Source organism: Gymnodraco acuticeps, unplaced genomic scaffold, assembly GCF_902827175.1.
Source record: "Gymnodraco acuticeps unplaced genomic scaffold, fGymAcu1.1, whole genome shotgun sequence".
Classification (NCBI taxonomy): Eukaryota; Metazoa; Chordata; class Actinopteri; order Perciformes; family Bathydraconidae; genus Gymnodraco; species Gymnodraco acuticeps.
In genome coordinates, this window is record NW_022990682.1 from 1151422 (window position 1) to 1172921 (window position 21500).

The following is a 21500-nucleotide window of genomic DNA, read 5'->3' on the forward strand; positions in this document are numbered from 1 at the left end:
GCACATTTTCAAGTTCGTATTACAATTTTGTGCCACTACTGTGACATGTTTACATGCTTTAAGGCTCTAAAAGCAGTTTATTTTTCTTATACACCAAAGTACTCTGTTTTCCCAAGGATGTGGTCTCTGACTTGGCTGAGAAGATCCTGCATATTGGGGCTGAACATCCGACTGTGAAGAATGTGGTACTGCACATTGGAACAAATGATGTTGTGAAACAACAGTCAGAAGTGCTGAGAGAAGACTTTAAATGTTTGTTGGAAACTGCCAGCTCTCTAAATGCAGAGGTGTTCATCAGTGGCCCTCTACCGCCAGTCAGAAGAGGAGTGGAGAGATTCAGCAGATTGTTTGCACTGAACACCTGGCTTTCAACTGCCTGTACTGACCATTCTGTTCATTTTATTGACAATTTTAACTTTTTATGGGATCGCAGACATCTTTTCAAGGCAAATGGAGTTTGCCTGAACAAGTCAGGAGTGAAATTGTTTATCTCTAACATATTCAACTGCCTGCGTCATCAATCTGTTCCCTCTGCCAAGGACAAGCGGCAAGAGGAATCAAAACAGGAGAAAGACACAACACATCACGCAGAAAACCCTGAGGAATTATCACTGCACCCACCTGAGGAATGTTCTGATTATGGGAGACCTCTGAGACACATGGAGGAGTCTCCACTGCCCGTCACCCCCCCCCCCCCCCTGTCAACACCTTTGAGGATACTCCGTTCACCCTTTCACCCTCGCCCACCCTCCTGGAGATCACTGAACACACAAAGGAGATACAGAGGGTTGGCACCGATTCCTTCCTAGAGTTCAAAGACCAAACGAAGGCGATACGCAGGATTGGCAGCATGTCCTTTACCCCCGCTCCTCAACGACGCCCACCAAAATCACTGCAGAGACGCGCACCATCTCCCCCGTCCTCATCACCGCGCCTACGTCAACCACCTCCCCCCCCTGGCAGCATGTCCTCTACCCCCGCACCATCTCGCCCGTCTCCATCACCGTGCCTACGTCAACCACCTCCCCTCCCTTCAAGAAAGCATCTGCAGTCTCCGAAGCCTGATAAGGATGTGTGTGTACAAAACACAACAAACTCTTACTGATATGTGATGGGTCCAGGCTCAAGGGCGTATGGCACTCTCAACTCTTTCCAGGACATGCCAGGGCCCTGCCTGCCAGTAGCTTTGCCGATATCTGTGTTGATAGGTAATAGATTAAGAGCGGTGAATTATAGAAACAGGAAGCGCTCAAACGTTTGTGTGAGTGTATCTAATTTAGCAGTGATTCCATGTCAGCCACAGCTTGTTACAAAAAACATGACTGATAGTGTGTTTAACAAACTTAAACTAGCTTTATTAAATGTCAGGTCTTTGGCAGGAAAAACATTTTTAATCAATGATTTTATCACTGAGCACAATCTCGATTTTATGTTTTTAACAGAAACTTGGATTGAACAAAATAACAGTGCAGCTGTTCTTATCGAATCAACCCCTCCCAACTTTAGTTTATGAGTCAGGAAAGAATGCATAAGAAAGGGGGTGGAGTTGCTATTCTGTTCAATGATTCCCTTCAATGCAGGAAGACATCGTATGGAAACTTTGATTCTTTGGAATATGTGGCCCTTCAGCTGAAATGCTCCTCTCGAGCTCTGTTCCTAAATATCTATAGACCACCCAAATACTGTGCAAGCTTTTTTGATGACTTTACTGAACTGCTGTCTATAGTGTGTATTGACTTTGACCGTCTAGTCATTGTTGGTGATTTTAACATCCATGTTGACAACTCCCAGGACAGAGGGGCTAAAGAACTGTTTTGTGTTCTTGATAGCTATGGACTGACTCAGCATGTGACGGAGCACACGCACAATAGCACACTCTGGACTTAATTATCTCAAAGGGTCTGAATATCTCTAAGGTTGTGGTGACTGATTTTGCACTCTCTGACCATTCCTGTGTTTTCTTTGAGAGCTCTATTTCTGTTCACAAAAATGTTCAAAAAGAGGTAACCACAAAGCGATATTTAACTGAAAATACTAGGGAAATGTTTACTCAGAATTTTTCTACCACACTTGCCCCTGCCAACATCTCAGTAAATGAGCTAGTAGATCATTTTAATTCAAAAATTTAAAATGTTATAGATGCCATTGCTCCAACTAAGGTAAAGGAAGTGACTGGGAAGAAAATATCTCCATGGAGAAAGGCCATTAGCGTGAAAACAGAAAAAAGAGAATGTCGAAAAGCTGAACGCAGGTGGCGAAAAACAAATCTCCAGGTTACATTACATTACATTACATTGCATTTAGCTGACGCTTTTGTCCAAAGCGACTTACAATAAGTACATTCGACCAGGAAGACACAACCTTGAAGAAAACAGAATCATATAAGTATATCAGGTTTCATAGAGCCAAACATTTCAAGTGCTACTCAACTGGCTTTAGGTAATCCAGTCCTTTATTGGTATAAAAGTGCTTCGTTAATCGTTCTAACGCTCAAAGTGGAGTCGAAAGAGATGAGTTTTCAGTTTGCGCCGGAAGATGTGCAAGCTATCTGCCGTCCTGATGTCAATGGGGAGCTCATTCCACCATCTTGGAGCCAGGATAGCAAACCCACGTGTTTTCGCCGATGGGAACTTGGGTCCCCCTCGCAGCGAGGGCGCAACGAGTCGTTTGGCTGATGCAGAGCGTAGTGCACGCGCTGGGGTGTACGGTTTAACCATGTCCTGGATGTAGGAAGGGCCAGATCCATTCGCAGCACGGTAAGCAAGTACCAGTGTCTTGAAGTGGATTCTAGCAGTTACCGGAAGCCAGTGAAGGGAGCGGAGGAGCGGAGTGGTGTGGGAGAATTTAGGAAGGTTGAAAACCAGACGAGCCGCTGCATTCTGGTTCACTTTGAAATCTATAAAGAGAGACTTGGCCTTTTATCATTTGGAATTGAAAAACGCACGACAATCGTTCTTCTCTGACATCATTACCAAAAACAAAAACAACGCACGTGCCTTGTTTGCTACCGTCGACAGATTAACTAACCCCCCAGTGTCAGTAGCCTCTGAATTTCTATCCACCAGGGCGTGCAATGATTTTGCCTCCTTTTTCACTGACAAAATTCAGAAAATCAGACAAGCAGTCAGTGCCTCTGCATCAGGAACAGCAAATGTGTTGTCCCTATCTCCACTTAACATCAATTCAAACACCATGACACAATTCCATCAGATTAATGATAAAAACCTAGAGGACATTATACAACTTCTGAAATCCTCCTCTTGCTGCCTTGATATTATTCCAACAGGATTTTTCAAAGATGTTTTGCCTTGCATGGCCTCAGATCTACTTCATATAGTAAACAAATCTCTTCACTCAGGTATTTTTCCACAGGCCCTGAAAACTGCAGTCATTAAACCGCTCTTAAAAAAGAATAATCTAGATGCTTCAGTAATGAACAATTACAGGCCCATATCAAACCTGCCATTTCTAGGTAAAATCATTGAAAAAGTTGTTTTTCAACAGTTGAGTAATTTCTTGCATCTAAATAACTGTTTTGATGTGTTCCAGTCAGGCTTTCGTCCAAACCACAGCACTGAGACTGCTCTTGAAAAGGTCTTTAATGACATCCACTTAAACACAGACAGTGGCAGAACTTCAGTGTTAGTATTATTAGATCTCAGTGCTGCGTTTGACACTGTGTTGACCACAGCATATTACTAGACCGACTGGAAAACTGGGTGGGACTTTCGGAAACAGTTCTAAATTGGCTTGAATCCTACTTAAAGGACAGAAACAACTTTGTTTCTATAGATAAATACACATCTGAGTTGACAAATATGACATGTGGGGTTCCTCAAGGCTCCATCTTGGGGCCTCTTCTCTTTAACATCTACATGCTACCACTGGCTCAGATAATGAAAAACAACAAAATAAGTTACCATAGCTATGCAGATGACACACAAATTTACGTAACAATTTCACCAGGAGACTATGCTCCAATTCAAACACTGAGTAAGTGCATTGAACAAATCAATGACTGGATGTGTCAGAACTTTCTCCAATTAAACCAAGATAAAACTGAGGTAATGGTTTTTGGAGCCAAGTCAGAACGTATAAAAGTTAGCGCTGAGCTTCAGTCTGCAATGTTCAAAACAACAGATAAAGCCAGAAATCTAGGTGTAGTCATGGACTCTGACCTGAGTTTCAACAGTCACATTAAAACAGTTACTAAATCAGCCTACTATCACCTAAAGAATATATCTAGGATTAAAAGACTAATGTCACAGCAGGATTTGGAAAAACTTGTCCATGCTTTTATCTTCAGTAGACTGGACTACTGCAATGGTGTCTTCACAGGTCTCACTAAAAAATCTATTAGGAAGCTGCAGCTGATTCAGAACGCCGCTGCTCGAGTCCTCACTAACACTAAGAAGGTGGATCACATCACTCCTGTTCTGAAGTCTTTACACTGGCTTCCTGTGTGTCAAAGAATAGATTTCAAAATACTGCTGCTGGTTTATAAAGCTTTGAATGGTTTAGGCCCAAAATACATTTCTGACCTCCTGCTAAATTATGAACCATCCAGATCTCTCAGGTCTTCGGGGACTGGTCAGCTTTCTGTCCCCAGAGTCAGAACTAAACATGGAAAAGCAGCGTTCAGTTATTATGCTCCAAATATCTGGAACAAACTCCCAGAAACCTGCAGGTCCGCTACAACTCTGACTACTTTTAAATCCAGGCTGAAGACTTTTCTTTTTGTCGCTGCTTTTAATTGAACTATTCATATCTTAGACTGCACTGTAACTTTGATCCATGTACTTTTTTCTTTTAATGTTTAATTGACTGCACTGTAACTTTTATCCATGTATTTTTTCTTTTAATGTTTATTTTATTAGCTTTTCTTTTTAATGACTGATTTTAAATGCCATTTTCTTAATCTCTTTCATTTTTTGTAAAGCACTTTGAATTGCCTTGTGTTGAAAAGTGCTATATAAATAAACTTGCCTTGCCTTGCCTTATATTGTCTGTGCTGCAACACCTCTTTTCCAATGGAGGCGTTTCAGGCAGGGGGGAGTGTGTGAGAGAGAAACTCTGGGTGTTTCTCAATGTCAAGGAAGCTTGCTTGGTAGCACATGTACCTCCGAGTGAGTTCCTTAAGAAGCTCCTAGCCTCGGAAAATGAAGAATGGAACAGGAACAGTGTGCGTCATATGAGAGGCCCCGCCGTACATTTTCCACCAAAGATTTTGGAAATTGGTCCGTGCGCAAAGCATTGTGGGGATTTTAAGACCGCAGAGTCTACACAAGTGCAGCCTCGAAATTTCCAGCAACGAAGTACGCCGGGCTTGATAGAATTCCAAGTATCCTGGACATTAGAACAGTCCTTCGGCGGGACTCGATGTATCCTTGAAATAGTGGCTCTGGAGCAGCTTTCCTCGACATTGAGAAACATTCTTTTTTTTTACATGCACAAAAACCTAGATAAAACTACAGGAAAGGGGAAATCCCAAAAAGCATGATATGGTCCCTTTATTCAAGTTTCAGTAAACCATTTCAGATATCACAAAACTATATATAATATCAGTTTGACATTCAATAAGGGATGGGCGTTATGTAGAAAATCATATACCACCAAATCCCTCTATATCCATGTTGAACAATAATGTAGGTTTTGCCATTGATATCAGAACAATATCTGCGATTCTTGATAAATACTAATCAGCAATGTGGAATTTATTACTAAGTGGTTAAAGGCAAACAATAGAACAGCTACAACAGTCTGATACGTTTCATCACCTTACTACTATGCAGCCTTTCAAAACAGGAAACACTTTCAACATGATAGCTATGTAACTAAGAACTATCTTTTCTAACTGAAGGAAAGGAACATACAGGAAGTGGGAGAAAATGAAAGGAGAAAGACTGGGGTTGCATTCCAATAGTCCATTTAGCTTAGGAACCTTCCTAACCAAGTGAAATGACCCGGAAGTACGTCAGTGGCAGCCATGTTAAGTGCCGTTCCAATTCTCCAAATGAAAGGAAAGGAGGTTTCAAACTTCCTTTATAACCTCCTTTAGCTTAGGAACCACTGGACCTCCCTAACCGAAAGGAGAGGAGAAAATGCTGCCCCACAATGCCTTGCAGCCGCAGCATTTGCCGTCACTCAACAGTCGGCCGTTCAGGAAAACAACCGATTATGACGGAGAAATTATATCATGAAAGTTACGGTGCTTATTAAGGTTTTTAAAACGTATGTGGTAAGTTGCCAAAGTGCTTTGTTTTGAACGTTCATCAGTATTATAATCAAAAAGAGAAATATGAACGTTAGTTTTTACTGAAATGATCAAATAAAGTCAACATCTCACAGTCTTTACTGAGCTGTGTGGGGTTTGTTCAACTTTTAAAAGATGTTTGAATGGTGATATACACAGTGATAGATGTTAAGGACTAACGTTTATAATAAAAACATTTGTATTGATTTTAAGATCTTTTCATAGTTCATACAATCATACGTATTAATGTGGACCGGAGGGAGAGGGTGACGAGCATAAGTTTCACTTTCCTTTTTTATTTCAATTCCAACTTTGGTCATGAAGAATATGTTTCTCTGTTGTCCACGTTCATAAAGCATAAAACAACAGCATCAGAGCACGGTGCCGAGTCTCTAGATGAGTTTACAGTAGTCCCTCGTTCTTATTAAACATCCATGTTGTAGTCCGCTGTATAGAAAACTGTAGTTTCCATAGTTTCCCCACAGCAGCAGACGCACATTCATGACGTCCGCTGGCGCATCATAAACACGTCGAATAGTGAAAGTGCATTCGGATTCTCTAAAGTACCGCGGTCTCTTCTCCTAAATCCTTTTGAATTCTCATATCCACTATCCCTTAACCCTGTGACGTTCACTCAGAGGTCAAGGAATAGGAGATAGGGTTAGAATTTAGGAGCTGATTTTTGGATTATCGGAACGCAACCCAGGTCTTAGTGAGGGAGTTTGTGGAAAAACAGTGAGTGAGTATCAGCAAATGGAGAGTGAACAACCCCAGAGTGGTGTGTAATAGAACAATAACTAAAGAAAAAAGGAGGCTGCCGTATATCTGAGAGTCTAGTCATTGACATTATTGCTACATATGTAAAGACAAGTGGTACAATCAGCTATTTCTCCTTCAAATGACTATGTTCAAATCCTACCAGCTACCACAAAACATATGGAGTCAGTATTTTACAGAACACAGCGTATAATCCTCAAGATGAAAAATCCCATTGTGGTACTTTGAGGTCTGAAAACACAAGAGCCCCATACAAGTTGTTTAACATCAGCGACCACAAAGTACATCTAGATTTTCCTGATTAACCCCACAGAGGTCTTCATTTAATCCACTTTTCGTGACCGCAGACACCCACAACACAGCTTTGCCTAAGATCACAATAAAGGTGAACAAGAGTTGCTAAATCCTGTGAAAGTGGTCAAATCCCTTTGTCCATGAGAGTGAGCCTGTGGAGCATGTCTATCAGGAGGCTCCAGTGAGGAATTTGGCTGGAAGAGCTGCCTTTCCCAATCCTTGCTCTATGCACTAATCCTTATTGATTAATGGCTTTTTAACCGCCTTTGACATTTACCATTCCACTGTTCCTCTGCATTTTGTGCAGGCAGGGTTTCTGGGCCACTTTTCCCAGAATAGTAAATACAACATCAGTTCTTTATGTAAATAATATAGTGATTTTGTGAAGAACTACGAGGAAGATGGATTGAGGGGCTTTTGATTGTGATTAATTTCATAAACTACATTTTACGTACAATTATTTGCAACACTCCAAAGGTTTTACTCACTGTCTCAAATTCGGGACAGTTATTGCATCTCCCTCTTGCTTGGTGTAGCTAAACAGAACAATTATAAATACTTTATTTTTCTAAATAGGTTGGACAACACGTCAAAATAACTACTTATTTTATATTATAACTTCTTTAAAGTAGTGACATCAGAAGTCATCAACGCTTTAAAGACACTCAGCTGAATCACATATCAATAAAGATGTAATGATTATAACCCCTCAAAATTAAGTTCATATTCTCTACATATCCACTACCCTGTTTTGTGTAAAGTGTAAAAAATAACATTTATGAAGCGGAAAGCATAAATGTGATTCAACAGAACCTTATCTGGAAATATCAATATTGCATAAGCTAGTTTTGCAATATGAAATGTCAGCAGAACATTTGTTATCTTTGCTATGTTGGACACAATCCAAGGGTTGTTCAAACAAGCTTGTTTATATGCCTCAGGGAAGAAAGATTGTGCAATGGATTTGAATGTTAAAACAACATTATAGAGGTAAGGGATAAGCATGTACATGTCCTGTCTTCACAGAAATGGTAAGGATACTCCTCTAAATTGCGGATGTCGACTGCAACGATTTTGGGTTTGCCGGCTCTGGTCCTTTTGCCGGGACCGGACAATGACAGCTCACACAGGTCGATCAAGTCCTCGGCCGAGATCCGCGGGGAAACTTCTGCTTTCAGGTCACACAACGCCAGAGGGTCCCGGGACTACAAGACAAGAAGTCACAGGAGATCAGATGAAAAGGAAAGTGTAATGCTGGCTTTCAATGAATTTCTGAATAGAATTTGAATATAGATAGAATAGGAGGGATGAAACCCTCTTTAAATGGTCACACATGCAGAGCACACAGCACACACAGTGACATTTGTTCTCTGCTTTTAACCCATCCTAGTACCAGGAGCAGTGGGCAGCTATTGTACAGTGCCCGGGGAGCAATGGGAGTGGGGGGTTCAATCAATCCACAACTTTATTAATCCCGCAAGGGGCAATTGGTTATGAGCAGCTTATGTCATGTACACAGGCAGGAACATACAGGAAGAAAACACACAGAAACACCCGGGAGCAGAGATGTTGATCATTCCAATGTACATGATAAATAGTTCATAGCATCACAATAATAAATAAATAAAGAATCAAGTTAAAAAGCCTATCAAGAATTGTAAAGTTTGAGTGCAGAGGGGATGAATGATTTTGAATAGCGATTTGTCTTAAGAGCAGGTAGAGCATATCTACGCCCTGATGGCAACAGATGACATTCATCTGCAAGAGCATGACCTGGAGAGGCCAGTATGCTCTCTGCTTTCCGCAGTTGTTGTCACAGTCTGCTTTCTCACTCACCTATTTTCTGCATTAACATTCCTTAGTCACCTGGTAGTCACACCCTGTCTCTCTCTCACTCTGTTACACCCATCAGCTCCATTAGTATTTAGGCCCACTTCACTTTCACCTCAGTGCCAGATCGTACTTTGCAGCATGCCAGTCTTTCCCGCATTACCCTCCAGATTGCTTTCCCGGTTTCGACCCTGCCTGTCCCTGACCATCAATCAATCAATCAATCAATGTATATTTATATAGTCCAATATCACAAATGTTACATTTGTCTCAGTGGACTTTACAGTTTGTACAAAATATCAGTATGACAATACGACACCCTCTGTCCTTAGACCCTCACATCGTACAAGGAAAAACTTCCGAAGAAAACCCACAGTTTAAAGGGAAAAAATGGGAGAAACCTCAGGGAGAGCAACAGAGGAGGGATCCCTCTCCCAGGACGGACAGACGTGCAATAGATGCCGTGTGTAAATTGAAAAGATAATACATTTGCAACATAGGTAGTCCAAATGTTTGGAAATGCATGTGTGTATAATAGGAAGATGAATCCACGAGGATATCCATCCAGGACCTATGATCCAGGACCACAGCCACGACTCAAGATCCTGGGCTCGCGATCCAGGACAGAGGAGCGCAGGATCATCCATGACTCCGGATCCCGGCGTATACAGACACCAAAAAGAAAGACATTTGGGGAAGCTGGGTTAATCGGAACATGAGAGTACACAGGTATAGACAGAGAGAAGGAAGAAGTAAGATGTCCCCCGACAAACTAAGCCTATATCAGCAAAACTAGGGGCTGAATCTAATCAGCCCTAACGATAAGCTTTATCAAAAAGGAAGGTCTTAAGCGCACTCTTAAAAACGGATAGGGTGTCTGCCGCCCGAACACAAACTGGAAGCTGATTCCACAAATGTGGAGCTTGATAAGAAAAGGCTCTGGCTCCCATTGTACTTTTAGAGACTCTAGGAACAACCAACAACCCTGCATTCTTGGAACGCAATGCCCTAGTAGGACAGTAGGGTATAATGAGTTCTTTAAGGTAAGATGGCGCCTGCCCATTAAGGGCTTTGTAGGCGAGAAGAAGAATTTTAAATTCTATCCTGTGTTCTATAGGGAGCCAGTGTAAGGCAGCCAGAACAGGAGTAATGTGGTCCCTTTTCCTAACTCTGGTTAGTACACGAGCTGCAGCATTTTGAATCAGCTGAAGCGACTTGACTGACTTCTTGGTACACCCTGATAATAAAGAGTTACAATAATCCAGCCTTGAAGTAACAAATGCATGGACTAGTTTCTCTGCATCGTTTTGAGGCAAGATATGCCTGATTTTTGCAATGTTACGTAGATGGAAGTAGGCGGTCCTTGAAATGTATTTTATGTGGGCGTTAAAGGATAAATCCTGATCAAATATAACACCAAGATTCCTTACAGTCTCACTGGAGGCCAAATTAATGCCATCCATAGTTAGTATATCCTTAGATCATTTGACCAGCCTGCCTCGCCTGCTCCCTGACCCGTTCTGTACCTGCGACTCCCGTCCTGCTTTCTCCTGGAACCCTCGCCTGTCCCCGACCAGCCCTTTGCCGACTATCTGCCGTTTTGTCTCCTACCAGCATATTGTCTTCAATAAAGCTGGTTACCGACTATCCCTGGTTTCCCGTGTTCTGCATTTTGATCCTCAGCTCGTTTGTGACAGTTGTTGTTGGTTGCAAAAGGAGTTTAAGTCTCTCTGCTTCACTCCGATGATTAGAGCAGGTTTTAACAATGTTGTTTAGGCTGTTCCTGTCTTTCAGTGTGAGGCTATGTAACCAGGTTTGTCTGGTGCCTTGCTCAAGGGCACCACGGCAGGGCCCAGGAGGTAAACTGGGACCTCTCCAAGTAGCAGTCCACACATTACATTACATGTCATCTGTTATAGGCTTTTATCCAAAGCGACTTACATAAATTCAGTACTGTGGGCAATTTGGGGTGAAGTGTCCCAGGGACACAACGACATGCTGACTGCAGTGGGACTCGAACTTGCTATCCCCTGATTTCAAGTCCAGCACACTATCCACTGAGCCACAGCCGCCCTTCAACACTCCATATATAGGTCTGTGCGGGGACTTGAACCGGCAACCCTACGGCTCACAGTCCAAGCCCCTACTGACTGAGCCACTCCCAGACAAAAAATTATAATACTTTTTATTTTTTTTATTATAATAATATAACAAATGTGATAAGAAATCAATGTCAAATTATGAAAGGTAGACAGAAACTAAGTGTCGGGTTGGATATTGTTGCTCCTTGAAACCAGGAGACCAGAGATTAGACTGGAATTATTTGTTTACTAAACTCTCTCCTTGAAATATTTCAGAATATTCTTGCAAACATGATTTTAATCACTTTATGAAACCAGAAAAACAGAACCACAGATGCCCAGCAGCAGTGACCAGAACATTGTCTTTCACTAGCTACCACGTTTGCTGCCAAATGGGTTCATTAAAGCACCGAGCCAGAAGCATCGCTGCAGGGGACTGAACCCTGGTCTCCGTGTAAAACCTCTATGATTCCCCACATGATCTGAGATATTTGGAAACATAACATTTTAAAGAACTGAGAATGCTGATGGGCTTTTTAGACCCTAAGGCACTTCAAAACAATAACAAACAAAGTTGTGATATGAGTGGTAATTAGGCTGTGGTGCACTTCATTTCATTGTTATGCGAGTTAAATAGTGCATAAATACTAACAACACCTATATATGAATTTCAGCACATTGTGTGGAAGCCATAATAAATCAGAGACAGACCACATGATGAGTTGGTTGAGCACCAAGCCTCTGCCTGCCAACTATTAAATACAATGATTGATAAAAGCAAAAACTCCATTGGCGTTTTGAACAATGTTTCCATCCAGCGGCGAAAAAGTCATTGACTTGTGAGTCCAGAAATGATTTTAAAGAACGTATCAATTATGTGAAAATGTAACTTGGTCTAAGACCTTGGAATTGCAGTTATTATTGTTTTCTTTAATCATCCTTTCAAGAGACATGTTCAACTGCCACCTGATGCCTCTTGCCTCAAATGTAGTTAATAGATGAGGCCAAAACAAAAGTCACACCCACTAAATACATGGCCAAAAAGTGAAATGTTTTAATTAGAAACATTCATTTTGAATTCAGGAACAGTAATCCAACTCCACAACATCACACAGCAGAAATGATGCAATCTGCTACACTATTAAAAAAAGTTGAGTCAACAACTCCGTGTCAAAATGACCACAATAACTGAAATTGTATTAAGACATGGTGATTTTTCGTCACAGTCAGGGAACTATGTCAAAAAGCAAACTTAAAGGTCAAAATGTTGCCATTTTTCCAGGTTTAGTGAAAAACTAACATTTGAACTAAGAAACTACCTAATAGAGTTCATTGTGAACATTTTAAACTGTTGAATGAACTGCAAATCAAATGATGTTAAAATTGGAAGGAATGTTTATTGCATCATAGATCTTAAACAATTGAGAGGTCAGGTGCCCTTTGTCAATAATAAAACCAAAATGTGTGCGAATTTGCAAAAAACATGACTGCACTAAAGACATTGACATATTTATATAGTATTTTGGCAAAGTCATCCCCCCTGTTTCCCCCTTTCAAGGCGAAATGTATAATAAAAGGCACTCCAGCCCAAAAAACATCTTAAAACAAGAATAACACGTTTTTTTAAAGTAGGGCGATTTAATAAACAACATGACTGCACAGCATTGAGTACGCTCTATTTGCAAAGAGGGCTGACGGAACATTGACATAATGTCACTGTAAACACATGTTAGCAGGTATTTGTCTTCATCAGCATGTCGATGCCCTCTCCCAAGTAGAACAAAGTGAAAAGCTGAACGAGAATTCTTAATAGCAGTTTCTACACCCAGGGCTCTGTTTTTGAGTTTATTTTTTCTAATATTCCCCATTGAGACTAAAATGTTACATATAGGTTTACACAGAAACAATACCAGCCTACATTTCTGCTGTTAATCTTTGTTTTACATTTTGATGAGCTTTCAAAAACACATGAGCTTCAAAGATAGTGCTAAAACCATACTGTAAATGTAGTTTATTAGTTTCAAATAGAACTTGTGCTCAGTTATTAGTACTATAAACAGGATTAAATAAAATACACTGGGAGCAGAGAGTTGCACCAATCTCTCTTTTGAACGTGAAATGACATGTTGCTTTTGGACCAGACTCAGCTTGTGTGTGTTCAGCTGGGACTTTTTGCTGCGATGAGCAATAATTACAGCAAGTCCTGTTGACAATCACAAACCTTTTAATCACCGAAGCAGCGGCGCATGTGGCTTTCGTTTACGTGTATGCATAAATCAGTAGAGTGTACAAGATGGCTGGTCAATATAAAATACAATTTCCTTCTTGTCTCATGGAAGGAGTTGCCAATACTAATGAGTAAATACAGGGTGAAAAGTGGACACGAGAAGAACAGGAAATCACTGATAAATAGATGCTAAATCCATACTTTTCTTAATGCATCCAAACAAACACAAAGAAATATGTTAAATTGAAGGGTGGGTCGACTTGTCTTCTTTTAGACAAGGAATGCTTTTAAAAGATTACTTCCTCAAATAAAAAAATTGTCCTTCAACAAAAAAAACACTTACCAGGGAACCACAGATAAGCAGTTGTTTTGACAACCCTCCAATGCTAATCTGTTCTGTACACATCATTAAAAGGAAACTGACAGATGGGTGTTCGGCAAACATTTTTAACATTTCCTCGCTAGGTCAGAATCTCTTGTCACAACATGTTGATTCTGACCTACAGTAATTATAAAACGCCCATGGTTTTCTTGTAAATCAGGTTGATTACAGTGAAATGCTGATCTATCGTGGCATTTGTATGACTTCCAATGTACTGTTGAAACAGCAATCAAGCCGGTTGACCCCTGATTGGGAGGTTTACTTTAAAAATGTAATCCGTTACAATTACTAGTTACGTAAGCCGAGTATCAAATATCAAAGTTATGTAACTTAATTAGTTCCTGTTACTTTTTGATTGCCACAATATGACATTTCAATGTAAATAAATAAAAGAGAACAAAAATATCAACTAGATGTTTTTTTACTTAAAGGTGGGGTAGGTAATTTTGGAGATCCAGCTCGAGTGCGCTAGAATTTGAAAATACACAACCGGAAAAAAATCTGCCTCTTCCTTCAGACTTCCTTTCAGAGCCCCTCCTCCAACACACACGAACGCGCACATGACCAATGAGGGCACGAGATAAGTTTGTGCACAGATGGAAGGCTGACAGGCAGGTAGACCATCCAGTTACTTTAGCCGGGCCGACTAAAATGATTGGTCGTGCTTTTTACAGCGCCACGGCTTCCAGAAATGAATTTTTTTAATGTATTTATTGTCAAAGCATTGAATGTATTCATTGCTATCGGGATGTTAAGAGCATTCCATGGAATATAACAAAAAGTGTTTCTGAAATAAATTACCTACCCCACCTTTAAGTGTATTATGAGACAACAGAACAATGTCACCTTAGAAAAGAGGACACTGAGATATTTACAATCCAAAATGTATCCTCGGCTCAGTAAAAGCCTGCATTTAAGCATATTCAGGCAGTAGCCTATTCACCACCAATGAAACACATGAGCACATACCACGGTTAAACTCACACACAGTATTTTATGAACATATAGGTTCACCTACTGAATTACAAAGTCCAAGTGAAAACCGTAAAGTAAATTCAGGTGTAGATTCACACTTAAAGTAATAGCCTACAGAAAAGTAAAGCTTACAGAGAAGAAATACAATCTGCTCCTTTTACAACAAACACAATATGGTCTTTCTATTTCTTTAGTACCAGTTTAATCATGCAGGTTATCCTTGATCCCTGAAGAATTCAACATCTTTTTTATGTAGCTCTAAAGAATATAATAACCTATTTTATGTATCCTGATTACGTAATCCCATTGTACACATATCATTTGTGACTCGACAAGCCTGGCCGTCACACATCTCTAGAGAGTTGAATGGGTTCAGTTGTTGCCTGATCACATCTATAAGCACATTTTCCGTGTGCTGATCAGTAAATATTATTCGGAACAAATCGATCTACGTAAGTAAATTCCAACAATATTTCTACACATGAATGTATCCATACACATCGAATACAAGAGACTGAAATAGGAACAAATGTGCAGCCTGTCATTGCCTGAGGCTGACGGAGCAGTTAAATGTCATGGCAAGCAGTGCGTGCCAACGGAGAAAGGTTTAATGACACTTTCGCATTTCATTGGCGTGACAGTGATGAGGCTAAATAGGAGCTGCTGATAAAAACAAAATCCTCTGCAGTGGTTTGTGCAACACTTTAATGCTCATAGCCCACAGTTGCCAAAGAAACCCCAATCACTTTCACATATGAACTGGGAACAACAGTGTCTTAGAGCTCGGATAAAGCTTGATGACAAGGTCAATGACTCATGTAAAGTGCCTTCACAAAGCGTGATTGTATCTGTGTTGAGGTTTATACACATCAAACAACACAGGCAACAGTGTTTGAGCATCATTTCTAAAAAAAAAAAAAAAAGGATTTGCCAAGTCTGCAGTCAGACCGAAGAGAAGAAGCAGAGCATAATGGAGGCCAGGTATCTGATAAAAAGTGCTGACAACAAATACCACACCACCACACAACACAGCACACACACACCACACACACACACAACACACACACACACACACACACACACACACACACACACACACACACACCACAACACACACACACACAACCCACACACACTACACACACACACACACACACACACACACACACACACACACACACACACACACACACACACACACACATCCTACACACACACACCACACACCAGACACACACACACACACACACACACACACACACACAATCTCTCTCTCTCACACACACACACACACCCCAATCTCCACAGGGCTTTAAAGCAAAGAATCCCCCCAGTTTTTTCATATACTTCGTGTTTGATTTTCTGACCATTCAGCAGTAACCAATATTGCAGGAATGATTTTCTTTTTTCTTTTAAAAAGAGCAGACGCCTCTAATGAAAGCTCTTCTCTATTTTTGCTGACAAAAAGAGTCCAGATGTGAACTTTGACAACTCACTTCCAGTCTCTGAAGTATAAGGCAGCATAAGATATTTGCTATGAACTTAAATGTGATGACTTCACAAGATCCTGAGACAGAATTGTGATAAAATATTCCTTACACATAGTACATGAAGTCTAAAATGTTCAAACTGTACTGAACTATTGGAGGTATGACTTTGCAACATTAACGGACACAGCAAGATTGAATCCAACATTTTTACAAAGCTTGTAAGGTTTAGTTTCTACTGACAATGTGTCAATGTGATATTCATTCAACTCTATGGACATTTGTATATTGTTAATAATATTGAGACATTTTAATAATAATCACATGATATGATTTATTGCTGATATGTTGTAATAAATTCAAGGTTCAAGGTTCTTTATTTGTCATACGAACATAGCTACAGAGTAGTTATGTCGATGAAAATCTTAGGTCACAGGCTTCTCCAACAGTGCAACACAATAATACAGAAAAACAGAAAAATATAGTGTAAAGTAAATATTAAAAAGTAAATACAAAAAGAAAAATAGTTTAAAAAAGGTGAAGTAGTGAAATAAGAGTCTATATGTAAGCTAATGGAATGATATATTAGATAAATAATGACTAAGTAGCAGATGAATGTTATGGATGTTGTTACAACAGTTCAGGTGTTTAACAGTTGTATTGCCTGCATCATATACTGTATATCATGGAGCTATTGATTGATATTGATTGTTGATTTGCCAGCCAGATGTATATAAATATTGTATACTGTACATTATCCTTCCTAATTGGAAATGCTCAATTTCACAGTTTTACAGGTTCAAGGGTACACGTGGCGTACAAGCACTGCCAAATGTACCCATGGACATCCATTCGCTCAATCACTGAAATACGAGCTCTGCCAGCTGTTAGATGACAGTGAGAAAACATCTGCTCATCCATAGAGAAAAGCACTAGCCTCCCTTGCAATTTAACACATTTGGCTTATTTGATTCGTCAAAATGAATAAGGACTTTCTAGCCTATACGAACATCATGTTCTTTATGTACAGCAAATACACACATCTATCGTGAGTTGAGTTGAGATGTACCACTTATACATTTAGGAACACATTGAGCTGTTTATAACGGTCTGTGCCCAAATGCTGCTCTGCTAGAGGCTGCCACAGAGGAGCGTCACTCTGCACAAATCTGCATGCAAACACTATTAACAACGAGAATGGCACTCGGACAGAGCAGACCTCGCTTTGGCAAACGGTTCATTCACATGCTCCTCGGATGGTCCCTTCACCCAGGTTGGAAAGTCATTCATTCAACTTCAGTGTCTTCATGAGTCCTAACTCGTTATGTGGAAACAACATGTTGCCTTTTTTTTGTTGCACTGAGCATTTATAGCTGTTTCCGATGTTTTCTGACGTAAGGGGGCATTTTCCCAGATAGAAACCCATTTTGCAACGTTGTTTGAATGCACCATGAATGCAGCACAAATGCCTCGGCCTATCTGACAATGTTAACAACTGTAAAACATTTCGGTTTCTATCGGCCCACACTGTTCCACAAGGTGTCATGAAATCAGACGGACAACCACCTAACTAGATGAACCAACTAGAAACTCAATTCATAACAAAGATTGATAAGACAAAGTCAATTAAATGAATTGTGTGAATTGTGTTTGTATTTGTTTTGCCAGGATTAGATTGTCTTATTGTCTTATTATTCTTAGTGGCTCAGAAAAAGGAGAAGGGGAGCCTGTTTTCACCAATTCACTCACTCGGACCAAGCTGAGCGGACAGCAGCTGTCCAGTGAGACGGATGTGTGTTTACAAGGGCTGAGAATCTGCTGACAGAGCCTCCTGTCCTCTCACCAGAGAGAGGGGTAGGGCACAATACTACACAAATAACTCTAAGCATCAGTACAGTATTATCCACACTACTTTTACAACATGTTTGAGAAGTCAAGACATTGTGGAGTATGAGAGAATAAGTAATAATGGCTGTGCGAATGTAGTTCTGCGGTATTAGTGAGTAATGCTTGTTGTTTTATTCAATCTATTCCATAAGAGTTAAGCATAAAGGACATTTACATTTGTCAAGTCTGTTTGCTAAAAAGGAAAATAAAAAAGGTTATTCCCTCAGGTACTTTTATCACCTCAGCAGTAATTAATTAAAGAGCTGACATTTCCAAAACAATAAGTCTTTCTGAAGAATGATCAAAAATTAAAGTGCGGTATCTTCCGACTCTCCATCCAGACCTGCCGGACCAAATGTCACAGAGAGAAGACATCCGCCTGAGGAGGAGAGGGAGGAGAGTGGAGATGGGAGCCAAATGAACCCAGCTAAGACCTTGGGCTATCGCACTACCAAACCTAATCATTGCTGACGTCCGGTCGCAGCAAAATAACCCTCAGTGAGAAGAGAGAAGGCAGACTGAGGTTGCATCAATGGTGCTCAAACGTCAAAGCTAAAGGACAATGTTTCCCTAATGTCCACTTTCTATTGTTAAGGATTCAAGCCGGATTATCTGCCAAGAGAATTCACCGTTGTTTCTGTTGCTTATGTTCGCATTCCTATTGACGCAAATTGAAAAAGAAGAACAACAGGAATGTAATTCTGTGTGTCATGTTTTCTTGTGTAGCAGAAATGGACTAGGCTACAATTGCTTTTGACAACAATGGTGCTTTAATCCCTGAATCCTTAAATAAGTGCTTTTTACAAGGCATATCATCTGGAGAAAAGATGGTTAAAGCCTTAAATAAGCCTTTACAGACAGAAAGAAAACACGCCATGTTATCCTGATTAAGGTGTTTACATCATTTTCTTCTGTTGATCTTGTGGGGGTGAACTGAAAAGGGATTTTGTCCAAAACCGCCAGTTATCAGATGCTACTTCCCATAAACCGTCATTTGCTGTTGCCAGTCTTCACGTTTACTCTTGCAGCACTTTACAAACGTTACCTAACTTTAACTGAAAAAGTGAAATGCCTGAAATGCCTCGGGCTATCGCACTACCAAACCTAATCATTGCTGACGTCCGGTCGCAGCAAAATAACCCTCAGTGAGAAGAGAGAAGGCAGACTGAGGTTGCATCAATGGTGCTCAAACGTCAAAGCTAAAGGACAATGTTTCCCTAATGTCCACTTTCTATTGTTAAGGATTCAAGCCGGATTATCTGCCAAGAGAATTCACCGTTGTTTCTGTTGCTTATGTTCGCATTTCTATTGACGCAATTTGAAAAAGAAGAACAACAGGAATATAAACCGTAATTTGCTGTTGCCACAGTCTTCACGTTGACTCTTGCAGCACTTTACAAACGTTACCCAACTTTAACTGAAAAAGTGAAATGCCTGAAGAAGATGTGTGTGTGTGTGTGTGTGTGTGTGTGTGTGTGTGTGTGTGTGTGTGTGTGTGTGTGTGTGTGTGTGTGTGTGTGTGTGTGTGTGTGTGGTGTGTGTGTGTGTGTGTGTGTGGTGTGACATTTCAACAAAGTGCAGTCCCTCCCTGAATGTTTTCTGAAGAAGAGGGTGGGATGCAGATTGATGCGGCCATGGATCGATGCCACCACCCACCCATTTGTCATTCAGCCGAAGCCCAAGATTACAGCAATCACTTGGGCACACAAGCGATAGGGCTGATAAAGTGTTTGTGAGCCTTCTGGACACGATGCACTCAGGTGTGAAAGGTAAACAAGGCTGTGCCGAGAAAACTAAACGGCCTGTGAGAAAGACGGCATCAACAAACACTTCTCAAAAATACGTTTTTTTTAAAAAAAACACTTTTTCTGCGTGTTTTTATATGAATGTGTATCTTTAATTCTGTTTTTAAGAAGTGGCCTTATCTCTCACTTCACGTATTTTAAAGACTTCAATACAAAAAGTAAAGTTTTACTTTAAAAATGATTTACTTTATTTTTGATGAGGCAATTTGACTGTTTATATTTGCAAAGAGAATTTTTTTTTTTTTTTTAAATCAATATGTGGCCACTTTGGGAAATAAAGGCTGAGGTCGACATGCGCTTTATCAACAAATAAACTGTAACTTATCATTCCTGAAGAAATCGTTCTAACATGAAAAATCAATATAGCTTAACAGGTTTACTGTGCTGCGATAACATCAGGTGTTGATGTGTGAAAGGAACAGGTGTTGGGTAACAGTGAGTCACTCTTTGTGCAAATAACAACTATTGTGTTTGTGGCGAAAGAAAATTCATGATAACAGTCTGAAACTATTCACGTTTGGGAAATATTTCACAAAGAAAAGTGTGACCGCTTACATGACATGTTACTTGTTAGACGCTTTTATCCAAAGCGACTTACATACTCAATACTGTGGACAATCCCCACAGGAGCCATTTGGGGTGAAGTGTCTTACAGGGACAAAACGACATGCTGACTGCAGTGGGGTTTGAACCCCTGATCCGAACACCAACGCAAAACCCACTGCGCCACACGCCTCCTTACAACGAAGCCTCACAAGACAACTCTAATTCATAACTTAAAATAAGCAGCTGATGATTCATACGTTATAAACCTTTTAATAGTCATGTCTGTAAAGAAGCAGTCTGCGTGGACGTCACTGAACAAGATGTAGAGATGGCTCATATACTGACTATATGAACACATGATACATACATGGACAGAAATCAAACAAAACATTATTAGATAAATTAGTTATAGCCTGATATTCATATTACGTATCACTGATCATTGCATTTGAAAATAGGTTTTGAAATGCAGTATTACATGAGATGTTTTCATTGTTCCATGAAAATACCTCATTATTTATATGTTATTACATGCTAAATATGTTAGGCATTAACAAAAAGGCCACATGTTTTTTAAGATATAAAAACACACATATGTTCCTGAATCATTCAGTATCATAAAACAGGGTATAGTATGGTGAAGAAAAAATGATTAAAAACCTGTATTGTGTCATGTTCAGGCCTTGAAAAAGCCTCACTGTGTTGAAAGAGACAGCTCATTACCTCAGATACAAGACACCTGGAACAAAGCCTTGTACTTTACTGAACAAAGGTTACAACATAGAAACAAATTGGAAATGATTAAAAGGAGACTTTCTTCTGTCTCACTGCGGCTTAGTCACTAACTCATAACAGGTGGATGTACTTTGTAGATAATAATGAGAATCAGTCCACCGCTTTGTAAATAAAAGGTGGCTTACTTTAGATATCCCTTTATTTAATTGGAATTTTAGTGT

The 21500-nt window shown here is 40.2% G+C and overlaps 1 protein-coding gene across 1 annotated transcript in view; it reads right to left on the reverse strand.

The window, feature by feature from the left end:
* The window catches only part of tbck (TBC1 domain containing kinase), a 54757-nt gene that overhangs the window by 7640 nt on the left and 25617 nt on the right, over positions 1-21500 (reverse strand). Inside the window, exon 24 of the mRNA XM_034230168.1 lies at positions 8366-8529. Coding sequence (XP_034086059.1) covers positions 8366-8529 — 164 coding nt within the window. The remainder of the gene's footprint in view (positions 1-8365; positions 8530-21500) is intronic.